Source organism: Juglans regia, chromosome 11 (assembly GCF_001411555.2).
Source record: "Juglans regia cultivar Chandler chromosome 11, Walnut 2.0, whole genome shotgun sequence".
Lineage (NCBI taxonomy): Eukaryota > Viridiplantae > Streptophyta > Magnoliopsida > Fagales > Juglandaceae > Juglans > Juglans regia.
The window spans coordinates 36,210,428-36,229,953 of NC_049911.1; the positions used below are offsets into that span (position 1 = coordinate 36,210,428).

The window sequence follows — 19,526 nt, forward strand, 5'->3', positions numbered from 1 at the left end:
AACGAGGCTAAGGGGACTACGGGATTTGGTTTGAGATAGCTCAGATAGCCCATAATTCCGCCCGAGCTGCTGGAATTGGATAAATGTAATAAGAGAGGACACCAAATGGAACGAGCTGATTTAAGCACAGCATAACGATAGTAAAAGTCGATCAGTACAAAACCATATACTGGGACACGACACAGCATCAAAAGAGGTGACCACACAATTTTGGCATTGAATCAAAAGGAACCATAATTCATAATGAAATAAACATGGGCGGCTCTTACAGGTTTCTTCGCGGAAAAGATAAAAAATATACAAAACTCATGCACTGGATCAAGAACTTCTCATGGCTAAAGCACTACTCTCAATCCAAAAAGTCAAAAATCTTAAAGCGGTTGAGCAAACAGAAGCTCCTGAACTACCGATGTAAACAGAAATAAAGGAATGATCCATCTTCCAAAACTTATGCATACACAATTCGAGATTTACTAAAATGGTAATAAGATCGTACCATGTCAATAAACCAAGATCAACACTTCATTTAAAATTCCTCAAAACAGTAACCTTACAAAAAGGGTACTTGGAAGGAAATAAAAAATAAAGCTCATCAAAACATAAAGATTCATAAACACCTTATCAAAATTTCAATAACGAAACAAAGGCACAGAGTATCCAAAATTCTCAGAATCCGAGCTTGGTACGACGCCAGTGCCTGCGCTTCGCATTGTACCTGAAAAAAACCAGAACGATAGGAACCATTAGGATTTAAAATAAACGGAGAAGAGAATTTAGAGAGAGAGAGAGAGAGAGAGAGAGAGAAATAAAAAGAGGAATGGTATGGGGAAATGGGAAACAAACCTGATCGTGTTGTCCGTTCTCATCCGGATCCAGTGTGGGATGGGCCTGTTCTGGCGCATCTTCTTCGCAAGTTTTTTCTTTATCATGAAAGTTTTGTGAGACGGCTGCACGTATGCATAATCATCAAAATCCTAATCAAACTCTCCGTGCTTTTAACAAAATAGAAAGACGAGAGAGAGAGTACCATTTTCGATGTCGGAGGTCGCGGCTGCGGATGCTTGGAGAGAGAGGAGCAGCGAAAACCCTAGGTTAAGAAAGAGATACCCTAGGGCGAGGATTGGGAAAGATGGGCCCTTTATATGAAACGTGGAAAGAATTAAGACAATCTTTTAGGTCGGTTGGACAATATTTCAATTAGGCCCAGAGCAGTCTATTTCTTCAACGAAATGGGCTAACCCTTTTCCCTCGTAGGCCCAACGCCCTAAATATTAATAGAGTTTTTCTACTCACCACACCACACATCACATCACATCATATTTATTTTTATTATTTTTTAATTTTATTCTTTTTAAACTAATGAAATTCTTTTACTCATTATTCATATACTATATATTTAATAAAAAATAAATAAAAAAAGTATAGTATTTGATATGTAAGGATGATGAGTATAATTTTTCATATTAATAACAATACCCACATGACCTTGTAAAAGAAAGTTAGGGAGAGTGTCATTTTTTATTTTTCCTGTTACTATTTATTTTTCAGTGATTTTTGCCTATTTTTGGTTTACTTAACTCAAAGGAAAAAAAAAATACTTATATTTCAAAACCAAGTAATTTTTAGTTTTTTTGGGGGTTAATTTGTCATTTTTGTTTTGAAGAGAACTAAATTCTAAATGCCACCTTAGAGCCTCATCATTCCATATCCTTCCTGTTTCTATTTTGCAAAGAAATCATAAAAGAAGTTTCTAGCTAGCATTACTTGTTCATGTATAATAACCTAAAAATCATATCGTATTTAATCAGAGAGAAACAAAATTAATTTTAGTTTATTGAGGTTTTAATAGGCTAGCCTGTTTTCAATCTAACGCTTCAAGGACCATAACATTCAAACAACATAAGAAAATAAATTCATTATATGTATTTAATTTTATTAGGGTTCTCGGGAAAAAATGATATCAATATCATGCTGCTTTCTTTGATTTCATTTGGAGAGTCGTTTAGATTTAGAGATGAGTTGAAATGATTTATGAATAGTAGAATAAAAGTTGAATTATTTATTATATTTTATATAAAAATTTGAAAAAATTAAATTGTTTATTATATTTTGTGTGAAAAAAAAATGAGTTAATGTAAATTTTAAATTCAAACGAGACTCCAGAGCTTTGGGCCGAAAAGTTTTTGGGAAAATATTGTTTTTTTTTTTTTTGGGTAAGATGCACGTACGACTGTGATTTCTATGCGGACTCGGGCCTAAAGCAATTGTTTTCCTTGAAAGGCCGAACCCAACAGCTATTATATACTACTTGCAGTCCATCCTGATCTCATCTTCACACCCAAAATGGTAAGATATATTCTAGAGTTTCTATTTTAATTTTTCATTCTTCAGCATTAGAATACGTTTTTTTTTTAAAATTCGTTTATGATAAAAATGATATTTACAATCGCATAGCGGGTAAATATTGCAAAATTCTTAAAAATATGCTACTCACATAAAAAAAATTAATTTTTTAATAGTAAATCTATTTTTTTTTAAAACGATTGTGCAACTCTTGCGCACTCCACAATTATACGTAATATTACTTTTGTTTAATTATCCACCCTTGTTATAAATTTTATTCAAATAGAATATGTTATAGAATCCATTGAACAAAGCTGGCTGTGAGTTGTTTACTTCTAATTAATTTATATAAGCTGTTAATTAGATAAATGGATTACAGACAAACACATCTTAATTAGAATAAGCAATACATTTCTTCCCCGGGTGTGATCAGAAGCAACCTCTTATTCTTTGATCAGTTTGTTAATTATTCAATGCACATGGCACCAAAGTATTTATTGTTATTTTCTATTAATTCTTATAAATATAAGAAGATGCCAAAGTCACTGTCACTGCATAATTCTCCAATATTGGCCATTAATGTCTATGCTAATTAGATGATCGCCCATGCTTTAATTATATTCTTCCACTAATAATTCGATCCCGAATTCCGTATTATAATATTTTGTGGGTAAAAGTTTCATTTCGACTTGTCCTTGAAGCTGTATTTTTTGCGTAATTGGTGTTATATTTTCCTAATTTGTCTATGGAGATTCAGATTTTCATTGTAAAATGTCGTAATCTATAAATTTGAGACGTTTTAGTTGGAGAGAAAACAGGAACATGCACATGGATGATCTTGGAAACATCGTTTTCATGCCAAGATGATGAGCTTGTGGTCTTGTTCAAAATTCAAAGGAACAGCCTGGGCAAGATCCCATGGACTGCGGGCAGGGACTTGGAAGACATGATATCACATCACCTTGTTCACCTATTCCTTGCTAATTACGAAGGAAACCGCGTCAGGAATAATAAAATTTATCTGAGAATTGTTATCTGCTCTCATTGACTAATGCTCATCATAAGGAAAGAAAAAAGAGTTGCAAGGAAGGAAATTAAGAATATATATATATATATATATATTTATATACACTTTAATTATTCCTTCTCCGAAATTTCTGGACATACAAGTGTACTACTGTATCTTCGCGTATTCAAGAAAAGAAAACTGAAGAAAAATGCTTGTTTTATTTTATCGTGTATTTTCAAATTCAATGTTCATTATTATATATTGATCCGTTCACTCGAGAAGATGTAAACACTAGGACAATTAATATGCCCAAATTCTAGAAAACGTGTGATCTACTATTACCTACTAGTGTAAAAAGAGGTGTTTCGACGACAAAAATGCACCTACATGGACGTATTCAAGTTGAGTGTAGGAAAATGATAGTATTACTCTAAAATATGCCTAGCTATCAAACGTGTCCATTCATATATTTTTATTTTTATTTATTTATTTAATGGTTAAGGAAGTAACTATTAATGAATTTATATATATTTTTTTTATTTTTTAATAATTAAGGATGTTTAAAAAATATTTAAAGAAAAAGAAAAAGAAAACAAAAAAATTCATTTGTACTTGTGTGCATATTTGGTGTGCACCTTAATATTGTCCATATATATATGTGAGTAGCTTGATAAATATCTTCCAGTGATAGATATATCCCATGTTCTTACAAATTCTAAGCTCTTTATCATACGCTCGATTCAATGGATTGGGTTTGCATGTGACCGTCAGAGAGAGAGGGGATGAAACCGTGGGAGGTTTTCATACACATTTGCACCACACAGGGAACAACTGATGCTATCATCACCCATGTTAGATTTTGGGGCCCATTTCACGCGTTTGTGTTGTGGACATTAGACTTGTATGCTTTTTGACCTTCCTGTTGATTTCAGAATAGCTTTCTGGTTTAGCTGTAATCCAAAAATGGGACAGTGGTGTTTCTTTTCTGTTGACATTCCAATGTTTTACCGGTAGTTACCTTTAGTAAAACAGTTCCCATTACCGGTTCTTAATTCTGATTAACAAGGTATGAGAGGAACCACCGTTGAAGATCCGAAAAAGTAGAAGATGGGTGATCAGAGTCTTGAGGGAAAGAGCCGGCACAGTCAGAAATAGCTGCTTGGGGGTATGTCTCTCCTAAGTTGCAGTTTCGATCGTGAGTTAATGTGTGGATTGGATAGTAAGTTGAGATGAGAGTTGAAAATAAAATAAAATATTGTTAAAATATTATTTCTAATATTATTATTATTTTAGATTTAAAAAATTAAATTATTTATTATATTTTATGTGAGAATTTAAGAAAATTATAATGATGAAATGAGATAAAACACTTATTGTATCTAAACCGGACCTAAAACTACACACCATATAACTGCGCGCGTGTGAATCAAAATCCAACTAACTTCACATAAACTTTACTCTCTCTCTCTCTCTGCAACATGGGGGATCATTCTTGACATGTGGGTGAACAGCAAGGGATCATGGCCATCTAAAAAAATGCAACGTTGCTTTTGTCCTGTTCTACTACGTAGCGTATGCTTGTGTTTCCACTTTTTAGCACCCATAACATGAGAGGTAGACACTTTGTTCACAGCAAAAACAAAAAACCCTAGCCGCTTGGTATGAACTTACTGCTATTTTTAGATGTTGCATGGAATTGAAAGCTCCAAAACCGATACCACTCGAGCAGCCCACCTTTTTGTTGCATTTGTGCACAGAGATCCATTGTACCCTGTTGCATCATCACCATACTTTATATGTTTATTAAAGCTATTATCGCCAATAAAAAACTAAGCAAAGCATCATGCAAAGTTGGTATCGCTCTGATTGAAAATTGATCCGATAATAGTGAACAAGATTTGAGCAAATGATTTGGATGGTCATTGTAATTATTATGGTCCAAGAATCTTTTAATCCATGCGTCCCAACACAACATTGACTCAATCATATTTGTGCCCAGTTGCACGGACCTCTCTACATGATCAACCATTACCAAATGTATAATTAATATTAATTTGGATCGTCATTAATTTATTATGAATGTGAGAATAAGATACGTTCAATCATCTTTCATTGTTCAGAACCACGGGAGTTTTTTTATTTTCATTTTTTTTATTCAGTATAAGAACAACGTAATTGATCGAGTCATTGTCTAAACTCAAGAACATGATCACATGAGAAGAATCTATGAGACTGTGACCTTAGATTTTTCTTGAAGAAAGATGGACAAAAAAGCAAGAGAACAGAGTACTCTGTTGTTTTTGGATATGATATGTTATTTTCTTATTCATGTGAACTGAATTTGGTCAGTTTGCAATTTCCCTTCACTTGTGTATTCCATAGTCTTCTATTGCAGCAAGCCCACCGGTAACTCGCAGATACAAAGAAAAGAAGTTACAACTTACAACCTCCCTCAAAAGCTCCGTGGGACCCAATTCCTTAAATTGGTTGCCAGAGAAGACAGAAAAAGAGCTCTCCAGTTGCCTATACGTTGTCAACAAATGCAACTACAAACCCCCCCCTTCTCCCCCTCCCCTCGTTGGCACCTCTCTCCTGCCTCATTCCCTTCTCAGGCATTTTCACAAACACCTCCTCAAAGAAACGTCTCTTTTTCGTCGACATGGCCAGACCGCAACAGCGATTCAGAGGTGTTCGGCAGAGGCACTGGGGCTCTTGGGTCTCCGAAATTCGGCACCCTATATTGTACGAAACATACACACGTTCTTCACTCACGTTTACGCAGTTCCTTGCTTGGGTACTAAACGAAACGTTTCCTTTGTGCAGGAAGACAAGAATTTGGCTAGGGACATTCGAAACGGCCGAAGACGCGGCACGAGCCTATGACGAAGCAGCAAGGCTTATGTGCGGCCCAAGGGCTAGAACCAACTTCCCTTACAACCCAAATGCGCCCCAGTCATCTTCCTCGAAGCTTCTCTCGGCGACTTTGACGGCTAAACTACATAAGTGCTACATGACCTCGCTCCAAATGACGAAGCCATTAGCGCAAGAGCCTCTAAAGGCAGCATCACCACATGTCATAGCCACCAATGGAAAACCCATAGAAATGGGTATGCGGTTGCCTGAAAAGAGACACGTGGCCGAGCTAGAACAAGAGCCGAATTTGGTTTCGAAGAAATTCAAGGTGGAAAGTAGTCAGCAGGTGCAGTTCAGGCCTCTCGAGGACGATCACATAGAGCAAATGATAGAGGAACTTCTTGACTATGGCTCTATTGAGCTTTGCTCTGTTGTACCAACTCAGGCTCTTTGATGTTAGCCACCAAATATCTTCTTTACCAAATATCTTGTCTGCTAATGTCACTAATTGACCTAATTTAACCTATTCTTATCAACCTGTCTCAGTGTCTTGGACCCAATAGTTCCTATCCTGTTCATAGTGTTCTGCAGGTGATCCATCTGAATGGCTTCACATTCAGAATTAAACATATATGTTTTGAACTCATGATTATGTTGTGATATATTAAGGTTCCGCTTTAGTTTCGATTTGCATTGTACTCTAGAACCTAGGTGCATGCAAGATTTACACTTTTTATTCATACATCTTTTTATAGTGTGTTCTGAATTTGGTTAACGGTAAAAATTGCTCTTACCCCACTTCATGGGAAGCTGGTCATTTCGAAATCGAAAGGCTCTCCCGTCTGCTTCCACTTTTAGATGGTGTTTTAAATGATGAATGCAAAACCGAAATAAACAAAGTCACCTCATCCATCTCTATATGCTAATCATTTAATCAGTACAAAGCTTAACGTTAAAGGGTTTCTTAAAAGATTTTTTATTTTTATTTTTTCTGGATCATGGGAGTACCAAGGAATGTCTCGAGCGAGGTGAGACTCTCCCATGCAACTCCCCCTTTGGTTTTGATCATTTTTTGTGGTATTTGTATTAATGGTGTTGCAGGAACCCACATCACAGTGGGACATTGATATGAACGACACCAGTTTTTTTTGCTCAAAAAGGAAAGGATTATGGTTATCCCATCACGTAATTAGCGTTAATCGCGGGGAAATAATGTAAAGATACACAAACATTAGCCCCGAGCAGCCGTATCTATGGTCAGCGCCTTATATATGTTTGATAAAAACTCCCAGCAACCATCTCTTACCACATCATGTATGGGATTTGATCCGGATTTGTTGGTTTGTTTATAGAAAAAAGCACAAACTACTTACTGAAAAAGAAAAGAAAAATCACTCTTGCATCTTGGGACTAGGGATATCGATGTCCGGAGAGCGACATAGCGAGGAAATGAAAAATCATCCGAGTGTTTCCTAACTTTACGTTTTCATACGCACGTGAAAATAATTTTTTTTGGTCTTTTATGCAACATTTGTATTCATGTGACTTTGGGATATGTTGAATTAGAATACCATACGAAATATTTTATGGAAACTGCTAAATATACTCGCAACAAATTTATAAATATACTCGCATGAGCTAAATATTTTTTTTAAATGAAAGTGATGTACAGATGAGAAAGTCGCGTGGATATGTAAATTTTTTGTAAGTTTTTTGTGAGTACATATATTCCCATATTTTATACACTACATAGAGATAGATACAATATGTGGACTCTATAATATTAAATGCTATTAATGAATGAGTAGTGCTACATGTATTTATAGTTTATTTACAAGACTCATTTTATTAGTTTTTTTTTTTTAAATTCAAATTTTGAAATTCAAATTTCATGATTTTCAGCATATCAATAACTGACATATGAAGAAATAAGTTTTTTATAAGTACATTTAACATTTTTCTTAATGAATAGTGTGGACATTAGAATTAAATATTATGAATTCTATATGTTGTTTCTATATTTGTCCAAATGGGTAAAAATGATCAGGGTAGATAACCCTAGAAAAATCTTATCTAGGGATATGAATCTTAGCAAAATTTCAAAGACAATCAAAGTTTAATATTCATCATATATGAAATATAAGATCTTATATCCATGATCCAATAAAGTGTGTTAGTTATTTACAATATAGATGCATGGTGTGTATTAACTTTTCTATGATTTTGTCATATTTTTAATAAAGGGCGTACTGGCAAAGTGTAATTTCTTGATAGTTTTGGGGGGTGATTATCAATAGTTTGGGATTTTATTACAAATTGAATAGTAATTTGATGGGCGGAGTTTGTATATTTTTTTCAAAAGCGTGCTAATTATGATTAGTTTTTTTCTAGGATATATGATACAGTATGATTGATTCAAATTGGAGATATGACTCCACTAGCGGATTCCTTGTCATTCTTCAATTTTAAGCACTTTTTTAATTGCCATCTGATGAATGACAGCAGCACTCTACTCTTCGGCCTTTAGAATGGTAATTAATTGCAGCTCGGGTTATATTTTGAGGCCTTTAATCAGATCAGCTATTTGATAGTGAGCGCTACACTGGGGCCTGATCATCTTTTCAAGAGCATCACTTTCTATATATCTGGCTTACTAGATCCGAGTCATGCTATATAAAAATCTCACGCTTATGTATACTATTTAAAAAGATATAATTTTTTTTTAAATGTGAAATATAAAATATGAAATATAAGGGTAAAAGAATAAAATCACATCTTTTTAGATAGTGTGTAGGAGTGCGGGATTTTTATCTAGAATTTTTCATCAGGATCCTCTCTTTTTTGTCTAAAAAATAATTGAGTAATGTTACTCATCATCAATTTTCTCATCATCTCATGACACGTCATTAGATGATAAATTCATAAGTGAAATATAATAAATAGTTTTTAATCATCTAATGCCACGTAATGGAATGATAAGAAGATGATGAGAATTTAGATGATGAGTAACATTACTCAAAATAATTATAGGACAGCACCAAGTTACCCAACGACTATTTTTTTGGTTACTGAAAGACGTTTTATGCAATGCATATTGTACTGAGTCTGACTAGCAAGAGACAAACTCGTAATTGGATCGGCTTCTGTCTCATTCTCCGTATCATATGAAAGAATATAGGAGGTATGAACAAAGCATAGGGCTCCAAACGACTACTTCAATATACAGACATACAGATTTGGGTGCAGAAACAGAGACAAGAAAGAGGGAGGTTCGCCGTTCTTGATCCCTGTAAACTATATTTAAGCAAATGCACACACATGATATGTATTCATACCACAATCATCGGAAGAGGTTGAGATAACCTCTCGTGTTTTGTTGAGATTTGCGTTGACAAAAAGGTATTATTACTCTTGTGAATTAAGTTGTATCCAATAGTAATTAATTCAAATTTTCACTTGCAATAAGCGAAAAGATAATAGGTAGTGATGACCCAAAAACCCTGTGGGACCCAATTGCTAATTGGTTGCCAGAAGGCCAAAACAAAAAAGAGTCATGCAGTGAGCCAATGTCTTTCAAAGAATCCAACTACATAAAGGCCCCCTCCTTCCCCTCCATCCTTCATTTAGGACCACTCTTCGGCCTTTTCCCCCCTTATTTCTCTCATTCAGGCATATCACAAGCATCTTTCCATCAAAACATTTATCTTTTAGACTATAAGCATGGCCAGGCCACAACAGCGATATCGAGGAGTTCGCCAAAGGCATTGGGGCTCTTGGGTCTCCGAGATTCGCCACCCTTTACTGTAAGTTTACCTCACTATCAACTACATTAGTTCATAAACCTACGCATATGTTACACCCGACAAGTTTCGGTGCGTGCTGACAGAAACGTTTCCTTTGCGCAGGAAGACTAGGATTTGGCTGGGAACATTTGAGACGGCGGAAGACGCGGCACGAGCCTATGACGAAGCCGCAAGGCTAATGTGCGGTCCAAGAGCTAGGACCAACTTTCCGTATAACCCAAATGCACCCCAGTCGTCGTCCTCAAAACTTCTCTCAGCCACTTTGACAGCTAAACTGCATAGGTGCTACATGGCTTCACTCCAAATGACCAAATCATCACTACAGGAGCCACAAAAGGCAGCATTGCCGCCCGCTAACACATCCAGCTTCCCTGCTGGAAACCACTTTGAAATAGGTACCCGATCGCCCGATAAGACGCTTGTTGCTGAGCAAGAAACGGAGATCAATTGGGTGATCAAGAAAGTTAAAGTGGAAAACCAAAACCCCCAGCAGTTTAAGCCTCTCGAGGATGATCACATAGAGCAGATGATTCAAGAGTTGGTCCATTACGGGTCTATCGAACTTTGCTCTGTTGTACCACCTCAGGCTCTGTAACCTAGGCCAGGTCATCTCAAATCTCCTATTCAGCCAATATCTCTTCACTGCCAACGAACTGTCTTGCTAATTTAACCCATTTTCTCCCCCCCTTTTAGAACCTCTTTCTATGTTTTAGATCCTTGCTAGGTCCTAGAACTAGCTGTAAGTGACCCAATTGAAGATGCTACTGCTATTTGTACAGTCAATTGTGCTATAATGTACGACATTAGTCTATGCTTGATGTCTTTCATTTACGATCTGGCCATATTTTCGAAGTTGCAACGTGGATCTGTCGAGTCTCTAGCATGAGATGAATGAAATGGTAGCTTCAAAAAAGTTAGCATTTCCTTCAGGCCAGACCATCATTTAAAACCGAACAAAACCAAATGCAATATTTACTTCAGTTTCTAGTCTGTCTGAAGCCGATAAAGGAAAGAAGCCCTGAAGTGGCTTGTCACTGAAGTATTCTCAATAGATAGTTGGGTTTGATAAGAGGAATAGTAGCACTTTTCTATGAAATCCGACGCTTTCAATCAATCCTCTTTGGTGATGAATGTTGGGTCAATATACAGCAGCACTCGTATTGTCAAAAAGAACCTGACAGAAGAGAATGCACTTTTTCTTTTTTCTCCATTTGTTCTTCAATCGTCAGTAGATGAGTTAAGTAGTATGTGTGGAGCGCATTAGGTAGCAGAAGTCCACTAGATACTGGAGAAATGATAGAATCTTACAGACGAAGATTAATGCACTTGAAAAGGGCCCCCAGGCAAACAAAAAGGAAGCCTAGCTTTTTTTTATTTTTTATTTTTTTGGGCAAGGAGGTGTTAGTACAGGATTGAAGCTTCCACGAAACAGAGTAATAAATTGATGAAAAATTATATTCTTAAGCTTCATATACCATAAATCATCATTTTTGTGATTTTTTAAAATTTTTTCTCTTACCAAATATATGTTATATGGCTTATAAGTAAAAGAATTCAATTATTTTAAGAAGAATAAAATCAAAAAGAATTTAAAAAAATAAAAAAATTATGGTGTGTGGTGTATGTAGCTTATGAATAGCAATGCTTTAAATTGATATGGGGATATTTATTTTTAATTGTTAATTTTTTATTTTATTCTTTTTTAACTAATTGAATTTTTTTATTAATCATTCATACACTATATTTTTAATAAGGGAAAAAAAATAAAAAAAAATGTGGTTTGTGGTATACAAAAATGATAAATAGAATTTTTTTTAGTTTCGATATATATCTACTGAAAGCCCAAATTATAAAACTTGAATATCTACTAAATCAGGTAGACAAAGAACAAATGGGGATAAAAAATAATGGCTTAGAAAATAGATATGTTTTAATATCAAAAAATTCTATACATTATACTACTATCTTGCTTTCATTCTATTAAATATGATGTGATATATTTATCACTATTAAATTTTTATTTATTATATATTTCTTTATCGTAAAATGGCTTTGTCAACCAGAAAAGATATGTTTCCACTTACTACTGGCAGGCTGGCATGGTGTTTAGGAAATAAAGGACTCTTTTTGGCATTGTTGAATTAAAACTACGAGAGGATTTTGGATCGATTTCAACGCACGGGAAGACTTTTGGTTTGGGATTGCCGCTGTAAAGAAAAGGGACGGACACTGAATGCGATTTTGAACGAACGTTTTAATGCTTAATTTTCTCCTCCCTTAACGGTGGAGCCGTGGAGGTGTGTTGCAGCTGTTGCTAATGCTTTTGACATCCTACTTTGTGTATGTTTCTATTTCATGCGCTTAGTTAAAGAAAAAGGGACACAAAAGGTCTCTTTCTCATATGGCATGCTCTCCTTCCGATCATTACTTTTTCCCAAAGAGATTATCTTTATTTGTGGGTGTTAACTTATATCCAACGCTAGCTTCTCTCTTATAACCAACCCCACATTTAATGATTTTGTGGGTGTGGGATTCATATTAATAATAAATAAAAAAACCCACATTTATGTTACAAAGTCATTATATACTATAAATTTCGGAACATCATCACAATGAAAGAAAAGACTCAACAGATAATTAAAAGCAAATTGCTCATTTTCACATTATCAATGTTGCGTTGTGTAGCTTTTAGAGATGCATGCAGTTACTTTTTCCTGTCGTTACCATTTTTTTTGTTGGGTGCGTTTGTTACAATTTTCCTTTTAAGGAAATTATTTAAATTGATTGAGTTTTTCAGAATATAATTCATTTTCTCATCAATTTTTTCATGTCATTTTCATATCCACGTCTGGATCTCTTATCAAGTTGAAGACAATAAGTAGATATTTAGGCTGTGCATGTGGCTCCTCTACTACATTAATTGCAAGCTGCTTTGGTTGGACCCATTTTGGTTTGCGGAAGCTTATACCTGCCGAGAAATTTGCAGTATCAAATAGCATCACCTTTTCTTGCTTTGAAGGAGAAAATGTCTATTATAATGGGAAATATTTTAGACTGAGAATGAAAATTTCAGTCAAAACATTATGAAAAACTTATTAAAATATCGTAAATGAAGCTCACCCTGTTTTATAATAACCTTAAAGGTGAGTTTGGATGTTGAAGTGAATTGAGTTGAGTTGAGTTGAGATGATAAAATATTGATAAAATATTATTTTTTAATATTATTATTATTTTGAGATTTGAAAAAGTTGAATTGTTTATTATATTTTATATTGAAATTTGAAAAAATTGTAATAATGAGTTGAGATGAGTTGAGAGTAATTTACTAACCAAACGCAGCCTAAGTGACTTCAATTGTAATATTGATGGGAATATTTAGGACGCGAGACATTGGAAAACATATTATATATATATATATATATGTGTGTGTGTGTATGTGCTCGTGCGCTCACGCATGTATACATCATACATTGCCTAATGCATGTATAATGGTTGACTTAACGAGGTTTCCTACGGCATTATTTCCTTGATTATGTTCTTATTTTATGTTTGAACATTAAATTTAATGTCTGACCGATTATATTATTTAATACAACTTCTTCCGTCACAAAAAAATACCGATAAAATGAAATATAAAGCGATCGAATTATAGTGGCTCTATTTTCAATTCCATAAAAAAAAAAAAATTGATTGGCATTCACACATTTATATAAATCATTTGAAGGGTAAGTCGATTTTTCGTTTAAATTAGTAAATTTATCTCTCCATTTTTTCTTTCGATTGTAACTAATGTCCATTTGAACGTTTATTCATTTCATAATCAAATGTTTTATGTACCGTTTGAACAAAAAATTTATTAGGGAAGATATTTTTAATCTCTAAATAATATATTTGAACGCAATATTTATTGTTTGAATGGTAAATAATTATCGTCAGTATTTAGGGATTGAATTTTATCCCTAAAAATAATTGTTTGGGGAGATTTTTATTTCGTCAAAAAAAAAATTGTCCCAAAAGATATTTTTGTTGTAGTGAAACTAATTGGAGAGCTTTGTTTTAGTTATTGCATTCCATCTCATTTCAAACCTACCCAAATGTTTTATTTCATACTTAAAACCTGGCAAATATTTTAAAAAATATATGTTTATTTTTTGTATTTTGGTGTGCCATCTTTGCCCATGAAAGTTCATGATTGTTCACCTGTTTGGGAATTGATTTTGTTCCCCACAATTCCATAAAAAAAACTAAAGTAGTTTAGTCTCATTATTTTGTCCTACTTTTGATTCAGCAAAGGGTGTTTAAAATCATGGCATGTTATTGAGTTTACCATCATTGATAATTTGACCCAGTGTGACATTGGGGACACATGAAATTTCACCTGGCCATCCTCTAAGCTGCAGGAAAGTAGCAAAGTTCTCAAATTACGGCCACAGGACCAGTTACGTTTAGAGAGAGAGAGAGAGAGAGAGAGAGAGAGGGGACAGATTTATCCTGAGATAGAGAAAGCTGGCTGAATGCTTTACGGAATACTCTTGTTTCCTTCCTAGGAAAACTCTTGATCAAGCAAGCTAGTGAGGTTACTATTAGCTAGGAATGACAAAATGCATTTCAACCCATATGCATGCAGGACCGACCTTTTTTCTTAATTTGGGTGCATCCTGCGTTTAATTTCTCTACCTCAATCCTCTATTTTACAAGAACAACTCTTTTGTCTTTGTAGAATAAAATTTTTATCCTTTAACCAACATGTGCTTGCTTTGCAATATTGTCATGAGGGTTGGATATGGATTAAAAAAAATTTTGATTCGAACGGGGAATTCAACCCACCCGACCCGACCTTTGGTAATTTGGTAGGTTTATTTCTGGGGCAAGGCTGCTGTGATTGGAGGCTGGGTTTATTTACTGGCGAATGAAGTGATAACTTGACAAGATAGTGAATTGGACATGTTTTGGCTCTTGACTTATCATGATTGTTATTTTTTTTCACTTTTGATTATGATAAAAAAAAAAGCAATACTTCTGTAGAGATGGAGTGTGGGGAACCCGAGATTAACAAAAATCATGTTCAACAAATTCATCACTATGGTTAATTGTTACAATTTATATATTCTCCCATCACTTTTTTCTTTTTTCTGTTTTTGTTTCTTTGTGTTTGTTTTCCTTATCAGTTCATACATTGGGTTTTTTTGGGTTTTTTTTTTTTTTTTTCTAATGATTCTACTTCAATTGAATTCTCAAACTGATTCCCTCACCCAATAAGATATAGGGTAGAGCTACCAATTCCTAGCTAGGAAGACCATTGATTAATTTAGTGGATCAAGTAAATGCACAGAAAAAATAGATGATTATAATAATTATTAAGTGATAGGATAACTATGGAATCTGCAAAATCTTTTTGTGGGCTATAAAGCCTGCACTTTTTTTTTTTTTTGTTTAGTGGTATAAGGTGAATTTGAACAAAATTAATAGTGATCGGATTTTGCCAACTTTAGGTGGTGAATTAGCAATGAATAATGCTTCTTTGCCCTCTTAATTTGTTTTTTTTTTTTTTTATTTTGATTGTTTATGTATTTTTTTTACTTATTAATTAAAGAAGTAAGTATTAGTGTATTAATATATATTTTTTATTTTTTAAAAATATTTAAAGATATTAAAAAAAATATGAAATGAAAAAATAAAAAAAAAAAAAGATTTTGCCTAGGCGGACACTAGTGGGCGGCAGCCTATCATTACCCATTAGCAATTATGTAGTGATGAACCTAGAATTGAACCTTTTTAAGGAAATGTTGTTTTGTATATATATAATTACATAGTAAAAGAACATCTCCCTTGATTTGCACTCCACAGTTAAAAACGAGAGAACCTATAAGTCAAATGATAGATCTTCCTAAGAGAAAAAAGCGGTCAAAACCAATCATTGTGTATCCTATCGTGGTGTATGGAATCTCGAGAGAAAATCATGTTGTGAAAGTAAGTAAGAATCATATGGTCTCTACCTTTTTCATGAACAATTATTTATAAATGTTGCAATATATATTCTTCTTAGTGGTCGGGGGCTTAATTTTCTATTTGTTTTAGATGCCCTTTCGGATCAAAGGAGTGATGCAAAAATCCGAAAGGCAAATAGCTTTGTTTGGGAGTGTGAAAGATAATGTTGTTGGTGGCCTACTCTCTGAAAAGCCAAATTACTTTCAACCTGATTTGAAACACCAAAATATCTTTTTATGATAATGTTCAGTGGAAGTGACATTTTTCGTGTTGGAAAATATAGACAAGACCTGAACCAGATCATTTCTATCTCATTAGGTTAGCTAGGTTACCCATCCATGCTAGCTAATGTCTCTTTTTTTTTTTCTTTTTAATTTGCACTACTCTCTTCACATGCGATTATCAACATCCACATGACCTTAACCACCCCCCTTCATCTTATCAATGTTAAAGAGACAAAGCAGAGATGGGATCCACCCACATCCCCAGTCAAGGTACGTATTTGCTTTCAATTCGTCATCGAGACCAACACCCCCTGCAAAGATCAATAGAGCTACTAGCTAGCTAGACTTAAAAATAATATTAGATGTTGAGGTTTAAGGTTTAGTCCTTTAATTAATGATGTATAGACGAATTAAGTACTGTTAATTCGATCATGGGGAAGGAATTAAGGTTCCAAATTTTGTAGAGCTGGACAAGTAGAAAGAACAACGTAGCCAGTCGAGTAGGTCATCAGCATGCACAATGACATTCAGAAAACGACGAGAGAATGTTTAGATATATGACAGACAGGCTTCAGACGCATGCATCAACCTTTGTTTCGATGCTTTTTGTTAATTAATTCTGCAATTCTAGCAGTTACTAATCACAGCACTGTTGCATCACGTGCACTAAAGATATGGTCGAAATTGTAAGAATCGCATAAGACAAAAATTGTTTTATTAAACTTAAAATATATTGTGGGGACTGGTGCACCTGGTCATGCCATCAGCCCAGAAATATATATATATATATATATATATATATATATATATTAGTCAGTCAGTCATCATAATTAAGCACAAAATTAGGTAACAAGAATGTGGTAGTCAGGGCATTGCTACGTACATTTCACGAATCCTCTTATTGACGTACTAAATACTCCATGATTGGCTCACGACTCGCCTCTTTTTTACCGTTAATTTCATGCAACTCTATGAACATCGTGTGCTCCTCACACATCCTCTCTCGGATCGTTCAATCACTATTTAAATAACGGACCCATTTATGTTCGTTTTTAGGCCGAATTAGCCAGCCGAAATAACGATTTGATAACGTGTGGCCCAGCTGAACAACTTGGACCCATTTTCGGGTCCAATGCTTTGGACTATTCGATCTTCTTTTACTGGCCCAAAAAAAGGGATCCTCCTCCTCCAGCAGGCTAGTCCACAAAAAATTCAAAAGGATGCTACTATCTCTAGCCCATTTAGCTATGGCCCAGATGTTCCAGTAAGGAGAAAATTCTTATCCTGCTAAGTATCTTTTTTCACTTTTATATCTTTAACGGTAGGTGGGCTTTGTTTGGTGGTGTGGTTGGCACGTCCGCACGAAGGAATAAGACATGACCAATATAATAAAACACAATTAATAAATTTTGACAAAGAGTGCACATGGTGATATTTGCACATGGTGGGGTTCCTTTCTTTTGTTTAGTTTTTAAGTTTAGAAATTGCCCAATCGTGATAAATATCTCCCTTTGCCATTTTACAAATTCGTAAAAAAAAAGTAAAATTTACTATTTAAAAATAATTTTTTATATAGATATTAACTTTATCAATTTTTTCAAGAGAATATACAAATTTATAAATTTTAAAACTGTAAATATTATTTTCTATTCATAAATTATATCCCGATCTTATACGTTTGACAAGGTCAATGGGGAGTTCCTTATTACAATTTTTTTTTTTTTTTTTAATTTTTGAAGTCGAGTTCCTTATTACTTGAAAGCGTCATAAAACTCCAAATTAGGACACAGGTACTACAACTCTATCCATTCACTGTTTCATGTAGGAAAAGTCTATGCCTATTAAATCAAGTTATTAACATGAAAAGTTATAACTCTATCTAATCACCATCCAATCATTGTTTAATTCATGAAAAGTTTATAAATATTAAATAAAATTAGAAAAAAAAGTTCTATTACTTACATGACATCAACTTGAGGTCTTGTTTATTTTTATAATTATTAATCTTATTTTATATTATTTAATTATTATAATTTTTACAAATTCTCATATTAAATAAAATAAATAATTTAATTTTTTTAAATCTCAAAATAAAATTAATATTTTAATAATATTTTATTCAACTTTTAACTTTTATCTCAATTCATTTCATTTTATCTAAAAAAACAAATAAGACTAATAGTAGCAAAAAATTCCAAAACAAAAATTCATTTTGTTTCATACAGGCAAGTGTGTAGCGAATTTTTGCAAGAATCATCTCTATGGCTACATTTAGATCTCAAATAATTTGAATTATTTTATAAATAGTAATATTTTATGAGTCTTATTGAGATATATTTAAATGTAAATAGATTGAAATATGTGTTTAAATGTATAAAATATGTTGTTATATATTTATTTTTTTTTTTATAAGAAGTTAAAAATATAATAAGTCTTATCAATAATTGATTTGAAATGATTGACGTCACTTTAACAACGAAACATAGTATTTTGTCTCAAAGATAATAATCACGATTGTTGTAAACAAAGCAACATCTTGATACATGATACAATGGTGATGCCGCTGATCTGTCTTAGTCCTTGGTTGCAACTTAGATGCCCTTTCATTATATATTTCTTCTATCTATTATTGAACAAATCATTATAACTATTTTGATAGATCCAACAGTACCCGTCCCACGTGCCAAATTGGCAACAATGCATTATCTCTCAATTTTATTTTTTTTATTTTTTTCTGGGTAACGTAAACGTTGCGTTCGATAAATAGATTTCAAAGCGCTCTCACCCAAACAATTTAGAGGAAGGAGATGATGATGAAAAATATAGATGGACCGAGTCCGAGTCTCCAAGTCATACAGGTAGTCAATCTATTTCTTATTATTATTATTATTATTTTCTTTGTCGATTTGCATTTACTTTGACTTTTTGTCTTATGTACACGTATAACAAAGACTTTCAAACGTTTTACCCTTATCTTATCAACGCAGTCAGTGGAAATGAAAAAGTTATATTGTATACGCCATTACCTCGAGACCATGAATTTGCATATATAGGTACCGATACAATGTTTGGTTACCAATATATAATTATCATAAGAAAGTTTTTAAATATAATGCGTGTTACACTTTCCTCTCAAAATTCAATTCAAGTTTTAACATAAGAAAGTTTTTATACGAACATGATATTCTCTGTACTAACTATCTCGACCTTAACATTTTATGCCAAATATTACAATTATCAGAACAAAACACCTAAAAAATTATATTCTCATCCCATTTTTACAAATTGGACAAATTACGCGTGCAT

At 33.7% G+C, this 19,526-nt stretch overlaps 3 protein-coding genes across 3 annotated transcripts; 2 read left to right on the forward strand and 1 right to left on the reverse strand.

Annotated features, from left to right (window-relative positions):
• Nucleotides 1-439: 439 nt before the first annotated feature.
• LOC108992249 (60S ribosomal protein L39-3) lies at nt 440-1,134 on the reverse strand. The gene is made up of 3 exons (XM_018966746.2): nt 1,028-1,134; nt 844-947; nt 440-715 (listed from the first exon to the last, which is right to left on the reverse strand). Exons 1-3 carry the CDS (start codon nt 1,028-1,030, stop codon nt 667-669), a joined length of 156 nt encoding a protein of 51 aa, XP_018822291.1. The 5' UTR covers nt 1,031-1,134; the 3' UTR covers nt 440-666.
• Nucleotides 1,135-5,913: 4,779 nt separating this feature from the next.
• LOC108992247 (ethylene-responsive transcription factor ERF003-like) lies at nt 5,914-6,971 on the forward strand. The gene is made up of 2 exons (XM_018966744.2): nt 5,914-6,094; nt 6,176-6,971. The coding sequence occupies exons 1-2, from the start codon at nt 6,012-6,014 to the stop codon at nt 6,657-6,659; spliced, it is 567 nt and encodes a 188-aa protein (XP_018822289.1). The 5' UTR covers nt 5,914-6,011; the 3' UTR covers nt 6,660-6,971.
• A 2,855-nt stretch (nt 6,972-9,826) lies between these two features.
• LOC108992248 (ethylene-responsive transcription factor ERF003-like) lies at nt 9,827-10,863 on the forward strand. The gene is made up of 2 exons (XM_018966745.2): nt 9,827-10,008; nt 10,111-10,863. Exons 1-2 carry the CDS (start codon nt 9,926-9,928, stop codon nt 10,601-10,603), a joined length of 576 nt encoding a protein of 191 aa, XP_018822290.1. The 5' UTR covers nt 9,827-9,925; the 3' UTR covers nt 10,604-10,863.
• The last annotated feature ends 8,663 nt before the right edge of the window (nt 10,864-19,526 follow it).